The following is a 19150-nucleotide window of genomic DNA, read 5'->3' as shown; positions in this document are numbered from 1 at the left end:
GAAACTTCCACAGGTCTGCCTCCATGTCGGCGGGGTGATGCTCCAACACATATCCATTAACGATGTGTGGGTCAATGAACCCAACATCATGGATGTTCCTTACTCTGCATTCCTTAATCTTCATTCTGCATGTATAATAGTGGACACAACAATATAGTTAGGACATATATATAGTGCAGGCAATATGAACGAGATGGGGTAGAAATAAATCACTTACAGAACGTAGCAACTGATGATAGATTTGTCGAGCTCTTGCAGATTGAAAAGCTGGAACAATTCACTCAAATGAATTTGTACATAGTAATGTTTGAAGTGATGCTCATATCTAACTTCCGCATAAATATATTCTTTGGCGTTTTTATTTTTTATGTAACCCTTGTACCATTTCAGCAGACCTTTCATTTGTGGAGGTAGATCCTCTTCCTGCGCAGGCTCGACGAGAGGCCCATTCTTCACATATGTAATTACTACCTCCTTCACTGGCGCCTCATCAAGGCCTAACAGTTCACGAAGAGTAATACCTAAGTTGGCCGCTTGTTCTCTGGCACTCGTTACAGTCAATCCATGTGCTGCCGCAGCTGCTATGATATCGGGGTCATCCGGACCGGCGGCTTTCACTATAAGCGGGGCAATCGATTGTTTACTTTGTTCCCCGAGCTGGGCAACTCGTTTCCCGCTTTTTTTACTTTCTAATTCCGTTTTCTCGGCCTCCTCCAAGGCTTTGTTCTCCTGGTTCTCCGCCCGCTCTTTCTTCTCCTTCAACATGAGTGCCTGCCTACGAAGTTCACGTGCATAGTCGTCAGGCAGATTCTTCGCGGCTTGGGACGGTGTGCTCAAAAATGACTTAGCCCACTTATTTTGCTCATCAGAAAATACTGGCTTGGGGTGGGAGAGGGTGTCGCGGTAGAGCGCGAGACGGGGCGGCAGACGACGGCGTCACGGAGAGGGAGGTGAGGACAACACACATGTATAACCCTCGCCGCCCCCTCTCGATCCCTAAAAAAAACACCGCGCGCATCGCCGCCCCCCTCGCCGCCCCCTCTCCGTATATACTTTTTTTTGTTAATTATCAAATTTTACGGTTATTTGTTAAGTTATACGTTTTTTGTTAAGTTATTTTACGGTTATACTTTTTTGTTAAGTTATTTTACCGTTTTTGTTAAGTTATTTTACGGTTATACGGTTATCAAATTTTACGGTTATACGTTTTTTGTTAAGTTATTTTACCATTTTTGTTAAACTAATTAACTAGTTAAAATTAAAAAGAACAAAAAAAAATTCTCTCTCTCTCCACGATCTCGCTCTCTGTAGAGAGGCGCGCGCGGCAGCGAGGCCGGCCGGCGGCATTGAGGGCGGGCGAGAGGCGGCGCGATGGGCGAGGGAGGCCGGCGGGCGGCGTACGAGGGCGAGAGGGGGCGGCGGGCGCCGTACGTGGGCGAGAGGGGGCGGCGGGCGACGGCGGGCGGCGTACGAGGGCGAGAGGGGGCGGCGGGCGCCGTACGTGGGCGAGAGGGGGCGGCGGGCGACGGCGGGCGATGTCGAGGGCGAGGGCGACGGCGGGCGGCGTCGAGGGCGAGGGCGACGGCGGCAGGCCTTCGGCGTGGCAGAGAAGACGAGAAATGCCCGCGACAGGTCGGGCCCTTGTATTTATAGCCCCCCCCCTTTAGTCGCGGTTGGGGAGGCGACCCGCGACTAAAGGGCAACCTTTAGTCGCGGTTGGGGAGGCGACCCGCGACTAAAGGGTAACCTTTAGTCGCGGTTGGGGAGGCGACCCGCGACTAAAGGGGTTTTTGGCGGGTTTTTCGTTCCCGCGCGCAACGACCAACCGCGACTAAAGGTATTTTCCAAATACTTTTTCTTTTTCAAAATCTTAAAAATACAAATAATATATCAAAAAATTAAGAAAAATAAAACTAATTCAATTCAATATGTTAAAAATACAAATAATATATCAAAAAATTCAGAAAAATAGAACTAATTCAATTCAATATGTTAAAAATACAAATAATATATCAAAAAATTAAGAAAAATAAAACTAATTCAATTCAAAATGTTAAAAATATAAATAATATATCAAAAAATTCAGAAAAATAAAACTAATTCAATTCAAAATCTTAAAAATACAAATAATATATCAAAAAATTAAGAAAAATAAAACTAATTCAATTCAATATGTTAAAAATACAAATAATATATCAAAAAATTCAGAAAAATAGAACTAATTCAATTCAATATGTTAAAAATACAAATAATGTATCAAAAAATTAAGAAAAATAAAACTAATTCAATTCAAAATGTTAAAAATACAAATAATATATCAAAAAATTCAGAAAAATAAAACTAATTCAATTCAAAATAATATAATTCACATGATCCATTCAACAAAGTTTGGTACAATAAATTATTACACATCATTTCTTCCCTTGTGTCCCTGCTTGCTTACGATTGTGCCGTATCCATGGAGCATCCTCATCATTTAACTTAATGCTTGGGTCGGTGTTCACTTTGAAGGGCGGAATTTCAGCAAACATATTATAATCTTCTGACATGTCTGTCTTGTCCTCCACTCCCACGATGTTTCTTTTCCCTGAAAGAACAATGTGGCGCTTTGGATCATCGCATGATGTACTGATCGTTTTCTTATCTTTTCGTTTCCTCGGTTTGCTACTCATGTCCTTCACATAGAAAACCTGAGCGACATCTTTCGCTAGGACGAATGGTTCGTCAAGGTAACCAAGATTGTTGAAATCCACCATTGTCATTCCGTATTGCTGGTCCACCTTTACCCCACCTCCTGTTAGCTTGAACCATTTGCACCGGAACAAAGGGACCTTAAAGGAGGGTCCATAGTCAAGTTCCCATATCTCCTCTATGTAACCATAATATGTGACCTTTTGCCCATTCTCGGTTGCTGCATCAAAGCGGACACCACTGTTTTGGTTGGTGCTCTTTTTATCTTGGGCGATCGTGTAAAATGTATTCCCATTTATCTCGTACCCTTGGAAAGTCGTTATAGTCGAAGATGGTGTCTTGGCCAACATGTACAGCTGATCTACAACATCATTGTCATTCATTAAATGTTTTCTCAACCAACTGCCGAAAGTCTCCATGTGGGCCTTCCTAATCCAGGATTCAGGCTTCCCCGAGTTGTCCGAGCGTAAAATATTCTTGTGTTTCTCAAAGTACGGAGCCACCAAGCTGGAATTGGTCAGTACAGTGTGGTGTGCTTCAGTCAGAGAATGGCCGTCCATACATATCGTTGATTTCCTTCCGATCGTGCCTTTTCCACTTAGTCTCCCCTCGTGCCGCGATCGAGGAAGACCAATCGGCTTAAGGTCAGGAACAAAGTCAACACAAAACTCAATTACCTCCTCATTTCCATAGCCCTTGGCGATGCTTCCTTCTGGCCTAGCACGGTTACGAACATATTTCTTTAATACTCCCATGAACCTCTCGAAGGGGAACATATTGTGTAGAAATACAGGACCGAGAATGAAAACCTCTTCGACTAGGTGAACCAAGAGGTGCGTCATAATATTGAAGAAGGATGGCGGGAACACCAACTCGAAACTGACAAGACATTGGATCACATCGTTCTGTAACCGTGGTAGATCTTCTGGATTGATTACCTTCTGAGAGATTGCATTGAGGAATGCACATAGCTTCACAATGGCTACTCGAACATTTTCCGGCAGGAGCCCCCTCAAAGCAATCGGAAGCAATTGCGTCATAATCACGTGGCAGTCGTGAGACTTCAGGTTTTGGAACTTTTTCTCCGCCATGTTTATTATTCCCTTTATATTGGACGAGAATCCAGACGGGACCTTCATACTGCTCAGGCATTCAAAAAAGATGACCTTCTCTTCTTTGGTCAGAGCGTAGCTGGCACGACCTTGAAACCATTCCGGATGCCGGTCATCAGGGTCTTTCAAACGTTGTTGGTCCTGCCGTGCTTCCTTTGTATCATTTGTCTTCCCATACACGCCCAAGAAGCTTAGGAGGTTCACGCAAATATTCTTCGTAACGTGCATCACGTCGATTGCAGAGCGGACTTCTAGGACTTTCCAATATTCTAGCTCCCAGAATATAGATTTCTTCTTCCACATGGCTGCGTGCCCGTCAGCTCCCTTCGGAACTGATTGTCCGCCAGGACCCTTTCGAAAGATGACTTTCAAATCCTTGACCATATCAAATACCTGAGCACCAGTGCGTTCCGCAGGCTTCGGCCGGTGATCTGCCTTGCCGTTGTAATGCTTGCCTTTCTTTCTTACTGGACGAATTTTCGGAAGAAATCGACGATGCCCAAGGTACACGTTCTTCTTACAATTTGGCAAATGTACACTTTCAGTCTCATGTAAGCAGTGCGTGCATGCATTGTATCCCTTATTTGACAGTCCCGAAAGGTTACTAAGAGCAGGCCAATCGTTGATGGTTACGAAAAGCAACGCTCGTAGGTTAAATTCCTCTTTTTTGTGCTCATCCCACACACGGACACCAGGTCTGCCCCACAGCTGTAAAAGTTCATCAACTAATGGCCTTAGGTACACATCGATGTCGTTGCCGGGTTGCTTCGGACCTTGGATGAGCACTGGCATCATAATGAACTTCCGCTTCATGCACAACCAAGGAGGAAGGTTGTAGATGCATAGAGTCACGGGCCAGGTGCTATGGCTGGAGCTCTGCTCGCCAAAAGGATTCATGCCATCTGTACTTAGACCAAATCTTATGTTCCTTGCGTCAGCTGCAAAATCTTTGAACTCTCTGTCGATCTTTCTCCATTGCGTTCCATCTGCGGTGTGTCTCAACTCCCCGTCTGACTTACGGTCCTCTTTGTGCCATCGCAACAACTTGGCATGCTCTTTGTTCCTGAACAGACGTTTCAACCGTGGTATTATAGGAGCATACCACATCACCTTGGCGGGAACCCTCTTCCTGGGTTTCTCGCCCTCAACATCGTCACCAGGGTCATCGCCTCTGATCTTATAACGCACTGCAGTGCATACCGGGCATCCATTCAAATTCTCGTATTCACCGCGGTAGAGGATGCAGTCGTTGATGCATGCATGTATCTTCAGAACCTCTAAACCTAGAGGGCAGACAACCTTCTTTGCTTCGTACGTACTGGCGGGCAACTCGTTATTCTTTGGAAACATATTCTTCAACATTTTCAGCAAGTTTTCAAATGCCGAGTCAGCTACACCTGCCTGTGCCTTCCATTTCAGCAAATCCAATGTGCAGCCCAGCTTTTTCAGACCATCATCGCATCCGGGGTACAACGACTTTCTGTGATCCTCTAACATGCGATCCAAATTCTCCCTCTCCTTTTCAGTTTCGCAGTGTCTCCGTGCATCAGCAATGGTCCGACCAAGATCATCAACGGTCTCATCACGTGCCTCTTCTTCACCTTCACCTTCACCTTCCCCTTCACCTTCCCCTTCACCTTCAGCATCCTCCATGAAAGTATCACCGAAATGAGCAAGATAGCTTTCATCGATGAAATCATCCCCTTCTTCATCTTCTTCCATTATAACCCCTCTTTCTCCATGCTTGGTCCAACAATTATAGCTTGGCATGAAACCGTGCCGAAGCAGGTGCAGGTGAACTTCTCTTGAGGAAGAGTAACCCTTCTGATTCTTACAGTCAACACATGGACAGATAACAAAACCCTTTTGCTTGTTCGCATTAGCCACTACGAGGAAATCTTTCAAACCCGTAGTGAACTCGCAGGAGAGTCGGTTACCGTACATCCATTGCCGATTCATCTGCATTATTATAATATAAAATATATAATTAACCATCATGCATTTGTTAAACTAACTAGCTATAAACAATAGAAATTAAACAATGAACAACACACATGCATATTTTATCAATGACACACATGCATGAAAGGTTCAAGTTGCTAACCGCGATCGAGGAGGAACCTCAAGTGTGGCTCCAACACTTCATATCATGTTTGTTTCACGCTGTTGGGCATTTCATCAAACACCTTGTGTGCATAAGAGGAACCAAAAGCAAACCTACACCCCCTTGTGAAGAGAAGTGGCACCAAATGGCTAAGTGAGTGCGCTGAACTGGTATATATAGGGGAGGAGCTTTAGTCGCGGTTGGCCTGGCCAACCGCGACCAAAGCCCCTCACGTGCACCAGCTGGCCACCGAGCGCCCTGGGCCCAGGCCTTTGGTCGCGGTTCGTCTGCCGAACCGCGACTAAAGACTTCATTAGTCACGGTTCCTACAGTTTCGCGACTAATGGGGCTGGACAGAAGCCTCTTTTTCTACCAGTGTCCGTATGTATATATAGGAGTATATATTTACGTGCCAAAAGGTTATCTGAATAAGAGAACATTCTAGAGCCCAGTTCCATAGGAATACTTCCAACACATTTACGTGCCAAAAGGCTATCTGAATTATTAAAAGGAATGGTTATCTGAATAACAGAAGATTCTAGAGCCCAGTTGCCGCGTTCTAACTCTGAATAAATCATACTCTTAAGTGATGCAACTCTTTTTTTAGTAGAATGGATCACAGCAATGCAGTCGCCAGACACCGCCTGGCGTCACAGCCGATCTCTTCCTCCCCTTCGGCAGTGACACCACGTCGCCGCCTTCGGTGAGGTCTTCATGAGCCCACATCCCCAGCTCAAGCTCAGGCGCTGCCTAATCTAAGGGAGGGTCAAAACAGAAGCGCCCCAACCCAACCGGGGAACCCGCTTCTTCCCATCCGACAGCGAGCTGCAATCACCCCCACTTTTCATGAGGTCCTGTGGTGACTCTCTAACATTCCCGACTCGAGCTCAATGTTAGGCGCTGTCTCCTCCCCACAAAATCGATTGAACCGAAGATAAATTTCAGTTGCAAGATGTTTAGCAAAACCGAATAAGTATAGCGGGCAATCATGTGGTTCTCTAAGTAGTCAAACTGTCTCATCAGCAACATATAATTTGATAACCAAGAAGCACAAAAGTTCTAGAGAACAAATGTTCACCAAATACAACATAGTGGAAGCACAGATCGACATGAACAGTAAAGTCTAACAAACAGCTAATGTGCTCAGCAGAAACCACGAGGTAGCACTCAGCCAACAGTCGACTGCTAGAACCTTTACATGCTGTCAAACAAAAAGACAGAGTTAGAGGCTGAACAGAAACACTGAGGACTTATTTCAGCTAAGTATTCCCTCTGTAAACTACTCCCTCCGTTTCTTTTTACTCCGCGTATAAGTTTTGGTCAAAGTCAAACTATACAAAATTTGACCAAATTTATATTAAAAAATATGAACATTTACAATACTTAAACTATATAATATGATAATACATTTCGTGGTGCATCTGAAAATGTTGATATCAGAGCCTTGGAGCATGAAACGACCATGCGGGCCATTGACACATTGTTATGTGGGCTAAGCAATCCACATGGAAGGACCAGTAGTTCCTAGCTGGCCCTTGAGCAAATAGCATCCCATACTTCTTTCTTAGTGATAGGATCCCCATGTTCTCCTTACTTAGGAAACTTATCTTTTAAGTTACAGAGTTCCCCCTTAGCTAGTCTTAAGCCAAGTAGAGATAGGACATCTGGTTTGTTATTTACATAGGATATTCCTGAGCTCAGCTACAACCTATACAACAAAATGCACTCCCTCCATAAACAAATATAAAATGTTCTAACTCTTTTCTGATTCGGATGTATATAGACGAATTTTAGTGTATTTGTTCACCCATTTTAGTCCGTATGTAGTCCATATTGAAATATCTAAAACATCTTATATTTATTTACAGAGGAAGTACATCTTAAAGAAGAAAATAGTAAGACATGCATATGTGTCCTTGCAAACTTTTGTGCAAGAGATGCATTTTGTTTCCTATGCAAATAAAGAAGAGACAAGGATTAACACGGAACTATATTTGCATGATGTTTCATTTTGTACAGGTTGCAAGATAGAACATCGTGACAAACGGTTATGCGAATTACACCCAAGAGAGCGAAAATGTACCCTAAAGCGACTAGCCGATCATACAGAACAAACTGAAACATTTAATTCTATGCTCACCTGGATCCAACAGGACATCGATGCATAGATCCAATCAAGTATCTGCATAAATAACACCAGTATGTGTTAGCTCAACTGATAACCCAGAACCTTGACAAGATACATGCCAATGCATCTTATAATTACAGCCACCAGAAAAATCACAGATAAGGAAAAAAGCTCAAAGCTAGTGAAATTCAAGTGCATTTTCAGTTTCCCATGCCATAATTCACAAGGAAACAGATGCCTAACATTGATCACGGCTTGTTATTATAGAAAAATATTAGCTAGTCCCCTTAATAATCACAAGTTCATGCATAAACTCCTTGATTTTGGACAGCATTAGAATATGCTCAACTAGTGCCTAGGTATTTGGAGAAATGCACTTACGTGCAGCCATGCTGTATATAACAGCAGATACGGTACATCATATGCGACATTTTTTACATTGGAGGCACAACAAATAAGCCAGTTTTGTCAGAGTATACGTTAATGGTAATGGTAATTAAACAATCACAACTGGCAACCTGGGATGAACTATAGTTTCTCTATTAACAAAAGCACACTGGTTGAAGCACATAATGAATACCAACGAGAATGGATCAAACAGTAACATAACCCAGTAACTTCTAAGTATACTTTTCCCAAACAATGCCCTTGGTTAGCAACTGATTTCAAAAGTAAAACAGTGTGTCTAGGATGAAACAGTGCCTTCGTATTCCTAAGTCACATACTCTAGGATCAAAAGGCATCAAGTGGAACTACGGAATAAAGTGGGATCAATCAATCCAGACCAACCTTTTAACTATACTTTCCCCAGACAAATGACAATACCCTCGATTACCAATAGTTTTCAAAACTGAAATTGTGTGTCTAGGGTGGCCTGCCTACATTCCCTAAGAACTGACTATTATTAAAGAAGGCTTGTTGCTAATTTTTGTATAGTATGATTTAAATTTATACAATTACAATCTACTCCCGCCGTAAAGAAATATAAGGGCGTTTAGCTATACTTTCCCCAGACAAATGACAATACCCTCGATTACCAATAGTTTTCAAAACTGAAATTGTGTGTCTAGGGTGGCCTGCCTACATTCCCTAAGAACTGACTATTATTAAAGAAGGCTTGTTGCTAATTTTTGTATAGTACAATTTAAATTTATACAATTACAATCTACTCCCGCCGTAAAGAAATATAAGGGCGTTTAGCTATACTTTCCCCAGACAAATGACAATACCCTCGATTACCAATAGTTTTCAAAACTGAAATTGTGTGTCTAGGGTGGCCTGCCTACATTCCCTAAGAACTGACTATTATTAAAGAAGGCTTGTTGCTAATTTTTGTATAGTACGATTTAAATTTATACAATTACAATCTACTCCCGCCGTAAAGAAAAATAAGGGCGTTTAGATCACTAAGTAGTGATCTAAACGCCCTTATATTTCTTTACAGAGGGAGTACTAATCAATTCCCCAGCAACTTCTTAGTACAATTACAATCTACTAATGAATGCCCCAGCATCTTCCTATTCTCTTCCCCTCTCATCCTCTTCCCGGAAAATTTTGGAGTGAGATCGAAGCGAAATCCTAATGGAATAGTGGAATACTAACCGTGCATACAACAAATTAAGCACCAGGAAGGAGGACTTAGTTTGGAGTTGGGACATAAGCTCCATATGAATGATAAGCCACAGCTGAGCTGAGATAGGTTCTGGGCTTATATGTGGCATAGATAGTCATGTAGAAGCTGCTTGTTAGCCTGTAGTTGGCACATGACACTCGTACCGGTGTCAATACAGGAGGTCAAGGAAAATATATGCTTTATCAGCGATGGCCACAACGCAAAGCTTGAATCTCCATCATTGACAAGGTGAGGAGGCCAGAAGAGAGAGCCAAGCATTAATCCATTGCTAAGCACAAGAATAAAGGAGGCGAGGATGAGTAGTACTCCTAACCAACCAGGCAAAGGCTGGAATGGCACTTGGCAGGTGCTGCCAGTGTCCAACAGCTGTAGCCAGGTTGGGAGAAATGTAATGTTAGAGCTGGGTTGTCAATGGTGCTCACAGCCTTGGTCCTAGACTTGTGATATAACTATTTTGTTTCTATTAACGCATCAAGATGCAAAGGATTTGTGTTTGAGAGAGAAAGAATCCCAACCAGCAAGCTTTATTTTTATCTAAGCCCAACAAGCCGGGTATGCAGGCCTTAATAAATATAACACTAAACTAATTCAAATGTAAATCAAAGCTAAATATGTGCTACAAAATGATCAATCAGGTAAGCAACAAACATACATACTAATCAACAGATAATAGCCTTTCTGTCCATGCTGAAAATGACAGCAAATACAGTTTCCGATTGTAGTGTGTATACATATGCCAAATGTGTCGTACTAATAACACAAGCTTATTAGCCCATGTCTGACCACTAATAACACAAGCTTATTAGTCCATCAACATAGTAAGTTCAAATCGAACAGTAGATTCGGATGAAGTTACAAACTATGCAAGGATAGCAATTGATAGGCATTAAAACTAGGAGTTTTATCAGTTTCGTCACTATGTGTCACACTACTCAATTTTGCCACTATAAAAGTTTCAACCACTCAAAAATGACATCCTTCTGTTAAGCGTGTGCTAAAAAATGCCACTCGACACCATTACCATTCGGTCAAAGGCCATTGACCAGGGTGAAGTGACCAAAATACCCGTGGACACTACTTGCCAGCGCTCCCCTAAAACTTCTGGGTCCTAATTGTCAGCACAAAGAGAACTAAATTAGAAGAAAAAATAACGACACGCGGGGATTCGGTCACCCGCGCGGCCGCGCATGAAGCTATTTTGCTTCTAATTTCATTCTCTGTGTACTGAAAACTAGGACCTACAGGTTACAGTGACTTGTAGAGGGAACGCTGACAAGTGGGGTCCAGGGGTATTTTGGTCACTTCACTCCGGTCGATGTCTTTGACCAAATGATAATGGTGCCGAGTGGCATTTGTGAGCACACGCTTAACAAAAGGATGACATTTTGTTATTAGTTGAAACTTCTAGTGGCAAATTGAGTAGAGTGACACAACTAGTGGCAAAACTGATAAAAACCCTCATTTGTCACCCTGTGGATCACACATAGGTATTCGGTTAAAAACTAACACTAGGGAAGTGTAATCCACATAAACCTTACAAATCCTATAGTCAAGCTCAGTATAAGTGTATAACTAGCATTTAGCTAGACATATAGTAGCCTAAGTTCGCAACTGTACCTATGGAAGTCGTCGAACATATCGAATTTTACTTGAATTTTCGGTGGTTACTGGTTAGTCAAAGACGGAGGTAAAAGTATAGAAACAATTACCCTTGTGCTCCTCAGCGGCGTCATGGTACTCAGCATCCTCCTCTGGCACAGGGTGCAGCACGTCCTCTGCACCCACTGCCGCCTCCATCGCAGTGGCGGACTCCCCGCCCTCTGCTACAGCATCATCAGGGGAACGCACCACCACCACGGGGCAAATACAGTGGTGGACGCAGTAATCGCTCACACTCCCGAGCCTTCCCTTGCTGGCCCGCCGCGCCGCACCAAACCCCTTGCTCCCCATGATCACCGCGCTAAGCCCTAGCCTCTCCACCTCGAGGCAGAGTCTCTCCTTCATGTCGTGATCCTTGACGATGTGGATCTTGTAGGGGATCTTCGCCTCCTCGAGTGGCTTGGCCAGGTCGTCGGCCTTGGAAGCGGTGAGGGCGTCGAAGTCTTCCTCCATCTTGCGCGCGGCGACCTCAGCGTCGTCCACGGGGGATGTGGGGGTGACGGAGCCCCAATCGGCGCCGTAGAGGACATTGGTGGAGCGGACGTGCAGGAGGATGACGGCGTCCCCGGGCCGGAGGTAGTTGGCGACGGCCCAGCTTACGGCGTAGGCGGACTCGTCGGACAGATCGACGGCGATGGCGATGCGGCGGTGGGCGGAGCCCAGTGGGGCGGCTGCGGCAGCGTTGGTGAAGAAGACGCCCGGGGAGTCGGGCTGGAGCGAAGCCGGCGGAGGGGGGCGCGGGGTCGGCGCCTTCACCCGCGGCGGCGGCGCCACCAGCGGCGGGAGGTCGACGGGGGGGTTCGTCGGGGCCTGCATCGCGGTGATGGTCGGGATCTCTTGCGGCTTCCGCTGCGCGGTGCTCGTGAGGCTAGGGTTCTCGCCTTTCCTTGGAAGTATAGTGGGGAAGGGGGAGAAGCTGCTGGAAGAAACGGAAGACTTGGAGGATGCGAGGAACAGAAGGCGTCAAGTGGAAGTCGAAGGGGATAAACATGTCAGAGACGGCCAGCGACGACACGTCCACAACTTGACGGTTTGGACTGATAGGTGATGCATTTTACATTTCAAAAGAAAAAATGATGTATTTTACATCATTAAATTGTGATTGAAGTAAAATATACTCTCTCTGAAAAATAATAATATAGGACCTTTTAAATCACCTAGTATTTTTTTACAAAAAGTGTTTTTTTAATCACCAGAAACACCCAACTCCGACAGATGATGTAAAATAGGCCAGACGCACGGCAGCCTATCCACATTTTTGTTTCCTCCAAATACATACGAATTAACAAAAGTACAAAATATGACAAACTTTGCAAGATCACCACATACATGATCCGACGCTTCCATTCCAATGAGAAACATTCTTTCTCGCCGGCTCTTCCATTCCGGCGGTGGCAGTAGGACGTGGGGCTGCAAATCCGCTGCGCCGATTTGGTGGAGGCATGGCGCCGACGGTGGTGGGAACAACAGGAGACGTCGCTCGCCCCTCCAGGGTGATCGGGGGGCAACCCTAGCCCCCAGCCGCCTCGATCCCATCCCTCCTTCCCCTCCGACGCCGCCGGGGGACAGCGCCGAGCAGAGCCCGTGCGTTCGACGGGGCGGCAGAGGGCTGCTCCTCCTTCCCAGACTTTACGGCGGCGAGGGCACCAGATCCGTGCAGGTGCGGCCTCTTCCTCGATCCATGGCGGGGCGGTGGCTCCTGCTGGAGGCGTTTGTGGCGATGCAGAGTGAGATGGCCAGAGGATGGAGGTGGGGCTGGGCATGGCCGGTGGCGGCATCCGGCCCGGCTCCGGTCTTGGTGGACGCAGCAGCGACTCCGGCCCGGATCCGAACATGGTGGCGGCGGCGGCATCCCCTCCGCCGAGGATGACGGGCCAGATGTGAAGGAAATATGCCCTAGAGGCAATAATAAAGTTATTATTTATTTCCTCATATCATGATAAATGTTTATTATTCATGCTAGAATTGTATTAACCGGAAACATGATACATGTGTGAATACATAGACAAACATAGTGTCACTAGTATGCCTCTACTTGACTAGCTCATTGATCAAAGATGGTTATGTTTCCTAACCATAAGCATGTGTTGTCATTTGATTAATGGGATCACATCATTAGGAGAAAGATGTGATTGACTTGACCCATTCCGTTAGCTTAGCACTTGAACGTTTAGTATGTTGCTATTGCTTTCTTCATGACTTATACAAAGTTCCTGCAACTATGAGATTGTGCAACTCCCGTTTACCGGAGGAACACTTTGTGTGCTACCAAATGTCACAACGTAACTGGGTGATTATAAAGGTGCTCTACAGGTGTCTCCAAAGGTACATGTTGAGTTGGCATAATTCAAGATTAGGTTTTGTCACTCCGATTGTCGGAGAGGTATCTCTGGGCCTTCTCGGTAATACTCATCACCTAAGCCTTGCAAGCATTGTAACTAATGAGTTAGTTATGAAATGATGTATTACGGAACGAGTAAAGAGACTTGCCGATAACGAGATTGAACTAGGTATTGGATACCGACGATCAAATCTTGGGCAAGTAACATACCGATGACAAAGGGAACAACGTATGTTGTTATGCGATTTGACCGATAAAGATCTTCGTAGAATATGTAGGAACCAATATGAACATCCAGGTTCCACTATTGGTTATTGACCGAGAATAGTTCTAGGTCATGTCTACATAGTTCTCGAACCCGTAGGGTCCGCACGCTTAACGTTATGATGACAGTTTTATTATGAGTTTATAAGTTTTGATGTACCAAAGGTTGTTCGGAGTCTCGGATGTGATCACGGACATGACGAGGAGTCTCGAAATGGTCGAGACATAAAGATTGATATATTGTACGGATATATTTGGACACCGGAAAGGTTCCGAATGAGATTGGGACTATACCGAAGTTCCGGGAGGTTACCGGAACCCCCCCCCCCCCCGGTAAGTATATGGGCCTTATTGGGCCTTAGTGGAAAGGAGGGAGAAGGAGCAAAGGAGGGGGCGCCCCCCCCCAAGCCCAATCCGAATTGGGAGGGGGGCCGGCCCCCCTTTCCTTCTTCCCTCCCCTCTCTTCCTTCCCTCTCCTACTCCTAATAGGAAAGGGGGGGCAAACCTACTTGGAGTAGGTTTGCCCCCCCTAGGGCGCGCCTCCCCTCTTGGCCGGCCCCCTCCTCCTCTCCCCCTTTATATACGGAGGAGGGGGGCACCCCATAGACACACAAGTTGATCTACGGATCGTTCCTTAGCCGTGTGCGGTGCCCCCTCCACCATAATCCACCTTGGTCATATCGTCGCGGAGTTTAGGCGAAGCCCTACGCCGGTAGAACATCATCATCGTCACCACGCCGTTGTGCTGACGGAACTCATCCCCGACGCTTCGCTGGATTGGAGCCCGGGGGACGTCATCGAGCTGGACGTGTGCTGAACACGGAGGTGCCGTACGTTCGGTGCTTGGATCGGTCGAGTCGTGAAGATGTACGACTACATCAACCGCGTTGTCATAACGCTTTCGCTTGACGGTCTACGAGGGTACGTAGACAACACTCTCTCCTCTCGTTGCCATGCCATCACCATGATCTTGCGTGTGCGTAGGAATTTTTTTGAAATTACTACGTTACCCAATAGTGGTATCAGAGCCTAGGTTTTATGCGTTGATGTTATATGCACGAGTAGAACACAAGTGAGTTGTGGGCGATACAAGTCATACTGCTTACCAGCATGTCATACTTTGGTTCAGCGGTATTGTTGGATGAAGCGGCCCAGACCGACATTACGCGTACGCTTACGCGAGACTGGTTTTACCGCCGTGCTTTGCACACAGGTGACTAGCGGGTGTCAGTTTCTCCAACTTTAGTTGAACCGAGTGTGACTACGCCCGGTCCTTGCGAAGGTTAAAACAGCACCAACTTGACAAACTATCATTGTGGTTTTGATGTGTAGGTAAGAACGGTTCTTGCTCAGCCCGTAGCAGCCACGTAAAACTTGCAACAACAAAGTAGAGGACGTCTAACTTGTTTTTGTAGGGCATGTTGTGATGTGATATGGCCAAGACGTGATGCTATATTTTATTGTATGAGATGATCATGTTTTGTAACCGAAGTTATCGGCAACTAGCAGGAGCCATATGGTTGTCGCTTTATTGTATGAAATGCAAACGCCCTGTAATTGCTTTACTTTATCACTAAGCGGTAGCGATAGTAGTAGAGTAATAGATGGCGTAAATGACAACGATGCTACGATGGAGATCAAGGTGTCGCACCGGTGACGATGGTGATCACGACGGTGCTTCGGAGATGGAGATCACAAGCACAAGATGATGATGGCCATATCATATCACTTATATTGATTGCATGTGATGTTTATCCTTTATGCATCTTATCTTGCTTTGATTGACGGTAGCATTTTAAGATGATCTCTCACTAAAAATTATCAAGAAGTGTTCTCCCTGAGTATGCACCGTTGCCAAAGTTAGTCGTGCCCAGACACCACGTGATGAGCGGGTGTGATAAGCTCTACGTCCATCTACAACGGGTGCAAGCCAGTTTTGCACACGCAGAATACTCAGGTTAAACTTGACGAGCCTAGCATATGCAGATATGGCCTCGGAACACGGAGACCGAAAGGTCGAGCGTGAATCATATAGTAGATATGATCAACATAGAGATGTTCACCATTGAAAACTACTCCATCTCACGTTGAAAGAACATGCGGTGCCCCCATGTTTGGTTTTGGTAATTGATGACAATCTCTATGGACTAATGGTTGCCTTGAGTTATATTTGAAGGTTTTGTCCATAGGCTTTTCTTGAAGTCCATGTGTTGGTTTCAAGGAGTTTATGAGTTGACCAAGGTGCTATTAAGGAATTATCCAAAGATTGGTCATGTGAGTGTTGAGCTTATTGCAAGCATGTCTTGAAGAAGAAGATTGTGTGATCAGTCATATTTACCTTCAAGACATCATCCAAATGAAGAGAGTTGGAAAGATTCAAGGTTGATCAAGACTAAGTCAAGAGTGAATCAAGTTGATCAACTCACAAAGCATAGAAGATGTACCGAGTGGGACCAAGTGTTCCCATGGTATGGTAAGCTTTGTCCATTACACTTTGTGTACTAACCCATGGTCTACGTGAGAGTTTTTTGTGGGGTTAGGTATGTTTCCATGGTCTTGCTTCAAGAGGAAGATCCCATACAACCCATGGAGGATAACATCAAGTGGTGATCGTCATGAAGTTTGCAGTGTGCAAGTTCAAGTGGAGCAACACAAAGAGTGGCTCACCCATAATGGAGTATGGGGGAGCAATCAAGTTTGAATCTTGCCATCCATTGTGGTGTCAATGGACTTGTGAAGATGTGCCGAAGAGTCGCTCACCCATAGTGGACTATGGGGGAGCAATCATCTAGTCTTCATCGAGTCAACGCAATCAAGAAAAGAGGTCCAACTTGAGGGAGTCAAGATCATCATCATCTAGCTCAAGTGGACCATGTGCAAGGCAAAGGTTTACCCTTGATAGGTTTTCTATTTTACCGGTCTCGTGGTGGTAGTTGGGAGACCGGGTTATAGGATCGTTTGCCGTACTATCAAGGGGGGCTCTCAAGTTGGTAGCTTGATCGTATCGTTAGTAGAGAGCTCAAACCATTGCATCCTTGCATCATGTTTCTTGGTTCTTGTTTGGTTATCTTTGTGAGTCTTAGAGCTTATGGTCATCTTGATGACAAGCTTGAGTTCATCGAAAACGGAGTTCGCATGCGTCTTCTATGATGTTTTCGGTGTTGGAGGTTTTACCGGTCTTATCCGATGAAGGGTTCTCACCATTTTCTTATGGGACTTTTATCATTTGCTTATTCTTGATATTTCTATCAATATTGTGTTAGCCCATGTCGTTAGCTTTCCAACAAACTTGGTTTCGTTGAATTCGGAGTCCGTTTGCAAAAGTTGTGGCTGTTTTGGTAAAGGCTGCAGCAGTACTACCGCGACTAGAGCGGATGTAATTTTTTACTACCGCTTCAGAGCGGTACTACCGCTGCTCCTGAGCGGTAGTACTGCTCCAGAGCAGTACTACCGTGGCTCCTAAGCGATAGTACCGCCCCGGACCAAAATCTCGTGTTTTCTCTCTTGTTTGGGCTGTTTTGACCGTGCTAAGCGGTAGTACCGCTCCTCCAAGTGGTAGTACCGCTTGTGCACGACCTGAGCACATAACGGCTGGATTCGGGAGGTCCTATAAAAGGGGGTCTTCTTCCCCAATGAACCTAATCCTTTGAGCTCGTGTTCTTCCCCCATTGTTGACCTTCTTCGAGCTTGCTAACTCTCAATCCCTCCATGGATTCTTGCTAGTTTTTGAGGGAAAAGAGAGAGGAGATCTAGATCCACATTTCCACCAATCACTTTCTCCTCTATGTGAGGGGAACCCCTTGGATCTTGATCTTGGAGTTCTTGGTGTTCTCCTTCTTGTTCTTCCTCTCATTTTCCTCCCTAGCATTAGTTGCTTCGGTGGGATTTGAGAGAGAAGGACTTGGGCACTCCGTGTGCCCTTGCCATTGCATTTGGTGCATCGGTTTGAGTTCTCCACGGTGATACGTGGAAGTGAAGTTTGAGAAGCTTATTACTCTTGGGTGCTTGGTGCCCTTGAGCTTGTTCCTCTTGGGTGCTTGGGCGCCCTAGACGGTTGGTGGTGTTCGGAGCTTAATCATTGTGGTGTAAAGCTCTGGGCAAGCGTCGGGGTCTCCAATTAGGTTGTGGAGATCGCCCCGAGCATCTTGACGGGTTCCGGTGACCGCCCCCAAGGGTTGCCAAAGTGTACGGGTTCGGTGACCGCCCCCAAGGGTTGCCATTTGTACGGGTGCGGTGACCGCCCTCAAGGGTCCCTTAGTGGAATCACGGCATCTTGCATTGTGCGAGGGCGTGAAGAGATTACGGTGGCCCTAGTGGCTTCTTGGGGAGCATTGTGCCTCCACACCGCTCCAAACGGAGATTAGCATCCGCAAGGGTGTGAACTTCGGGATACATCATCGTCTCCGCGTGCCTCGGTTATCTCTTACCCGAGCCCTTTACTTATGCACTTTACTTTGTGATAGCCATATTGTTCTCTGTCATATATCTTGCTATCACATAGTTGCTTATCTTGCTTAGCATAAGTTGTTGGTGCACATAGGTGAGCCTAGTTGTTTTAGGTTTTGTGCTTGACAAATTAACCATTAGGTTTATTCCGCATTTGTTCAAGCCTAAACCGTAATTATTTTAAAGCGCCTATTCACCCCCTCCTAGGCGACATCCTCGATATTTCACACGTGATGATCGGTTATGGTTTAGTTGATTTGGATCACGTGATCACTTAGATGACTAGAGAGATGTCTGTCTAAGTGGGAGTTCTTAAATAATATGATTAATTGAACTTAAATTTATCATGAACTTAGTACCTGATAGTATTTTTCTTGTCTATGTTTGTTGTAGATAGATGGCTCGTGCTGTTGTTCCGTTGAATTTTAATGCGTTCCTTGAGAAAGCAAAGTTGAAAGATGATGGTAGCAATTACACGGACTGGGTCCGTAACCTGAGGATTATCCTCATTGCTGCACAGAAGAATTACGTCCTGGAAGCACCACTGGGTGCCAGGCCTGCTGCAGGAGCAACACCAGATGTTGTGAACGTCTGGCAGAGCAAAGCTGATGACTACTCTATAGTTCAGTGTGCCATGCTTTACGGCTTAGAACCGGGTCTTCAACGACATTTTGAACGTCATGGAGCATATGAGATGTTCCAGGAGTTGAAGTTAATATTTCAAGCAAATGCCCGGATTGAGAGATATGAAGTCTCTAATAAGTTCTACAGC

General features: G+C 45.4%; 1 protein-coding gene across 1 annotated transcript; it reads right to left on the bottom strand.

The window, feature by feature from the left end:
• Positions 1 to 6926: 6926 nt before the first annotated feature.
• On the bottom strand, positions 6927 to 12286 carry LOC123044582 (universal stress protein PHOS32). The gene is made up of 3 exons (XM_044467363.1): positions 11378 to 12286; positions 8048 to 8089; positions 6927 to 7108 (listed from the first exon to the last, which is right to left on the bottom strand). The coding sequence occupies exons 1-2, from the start codon at positions 12141 to 12143 to the stop codon at positions 8082 to 8084; spliced, it is 774 nt and encodes a 257-aa protein (XP_044323298.1). The 5' UTR covers positions 12144 to 12286; the 3' UTR covers positions 6927 to 7108; positions 8048 to 8081.
• Positions 12287 to 19150: the final 6864 nt, after the last annotated feature.

The sequence above is a fragment of the Triticum aestivum genome, chromosome 2B (genome assembly GCF_018294505.1).
Source record: "Triticum aestivum cultivar Chinese Spring chromosome 2B, IWGSC CS RefSeq v2.1, whole genome shotgun sequence".
Lineage (NCBI taxonomy): Eukaryota > Viridiplantae > Streptophyta > Magnoliopsida > Poales > Poaceae > Triticum > Triticum aestivum.
This window is presented reverse-complemented; position numbering and strand designations above follow the sequence as displayed.

Coding starts and splice junctions, on each gene's coding strand:
- LOC123044582 (XM_044467363.1), bottom strand. CDS start 12,143: ATGCAGGCCCCGACGAACCCCCCCGTCGACCTCCCGCCGCTGGTGGCG.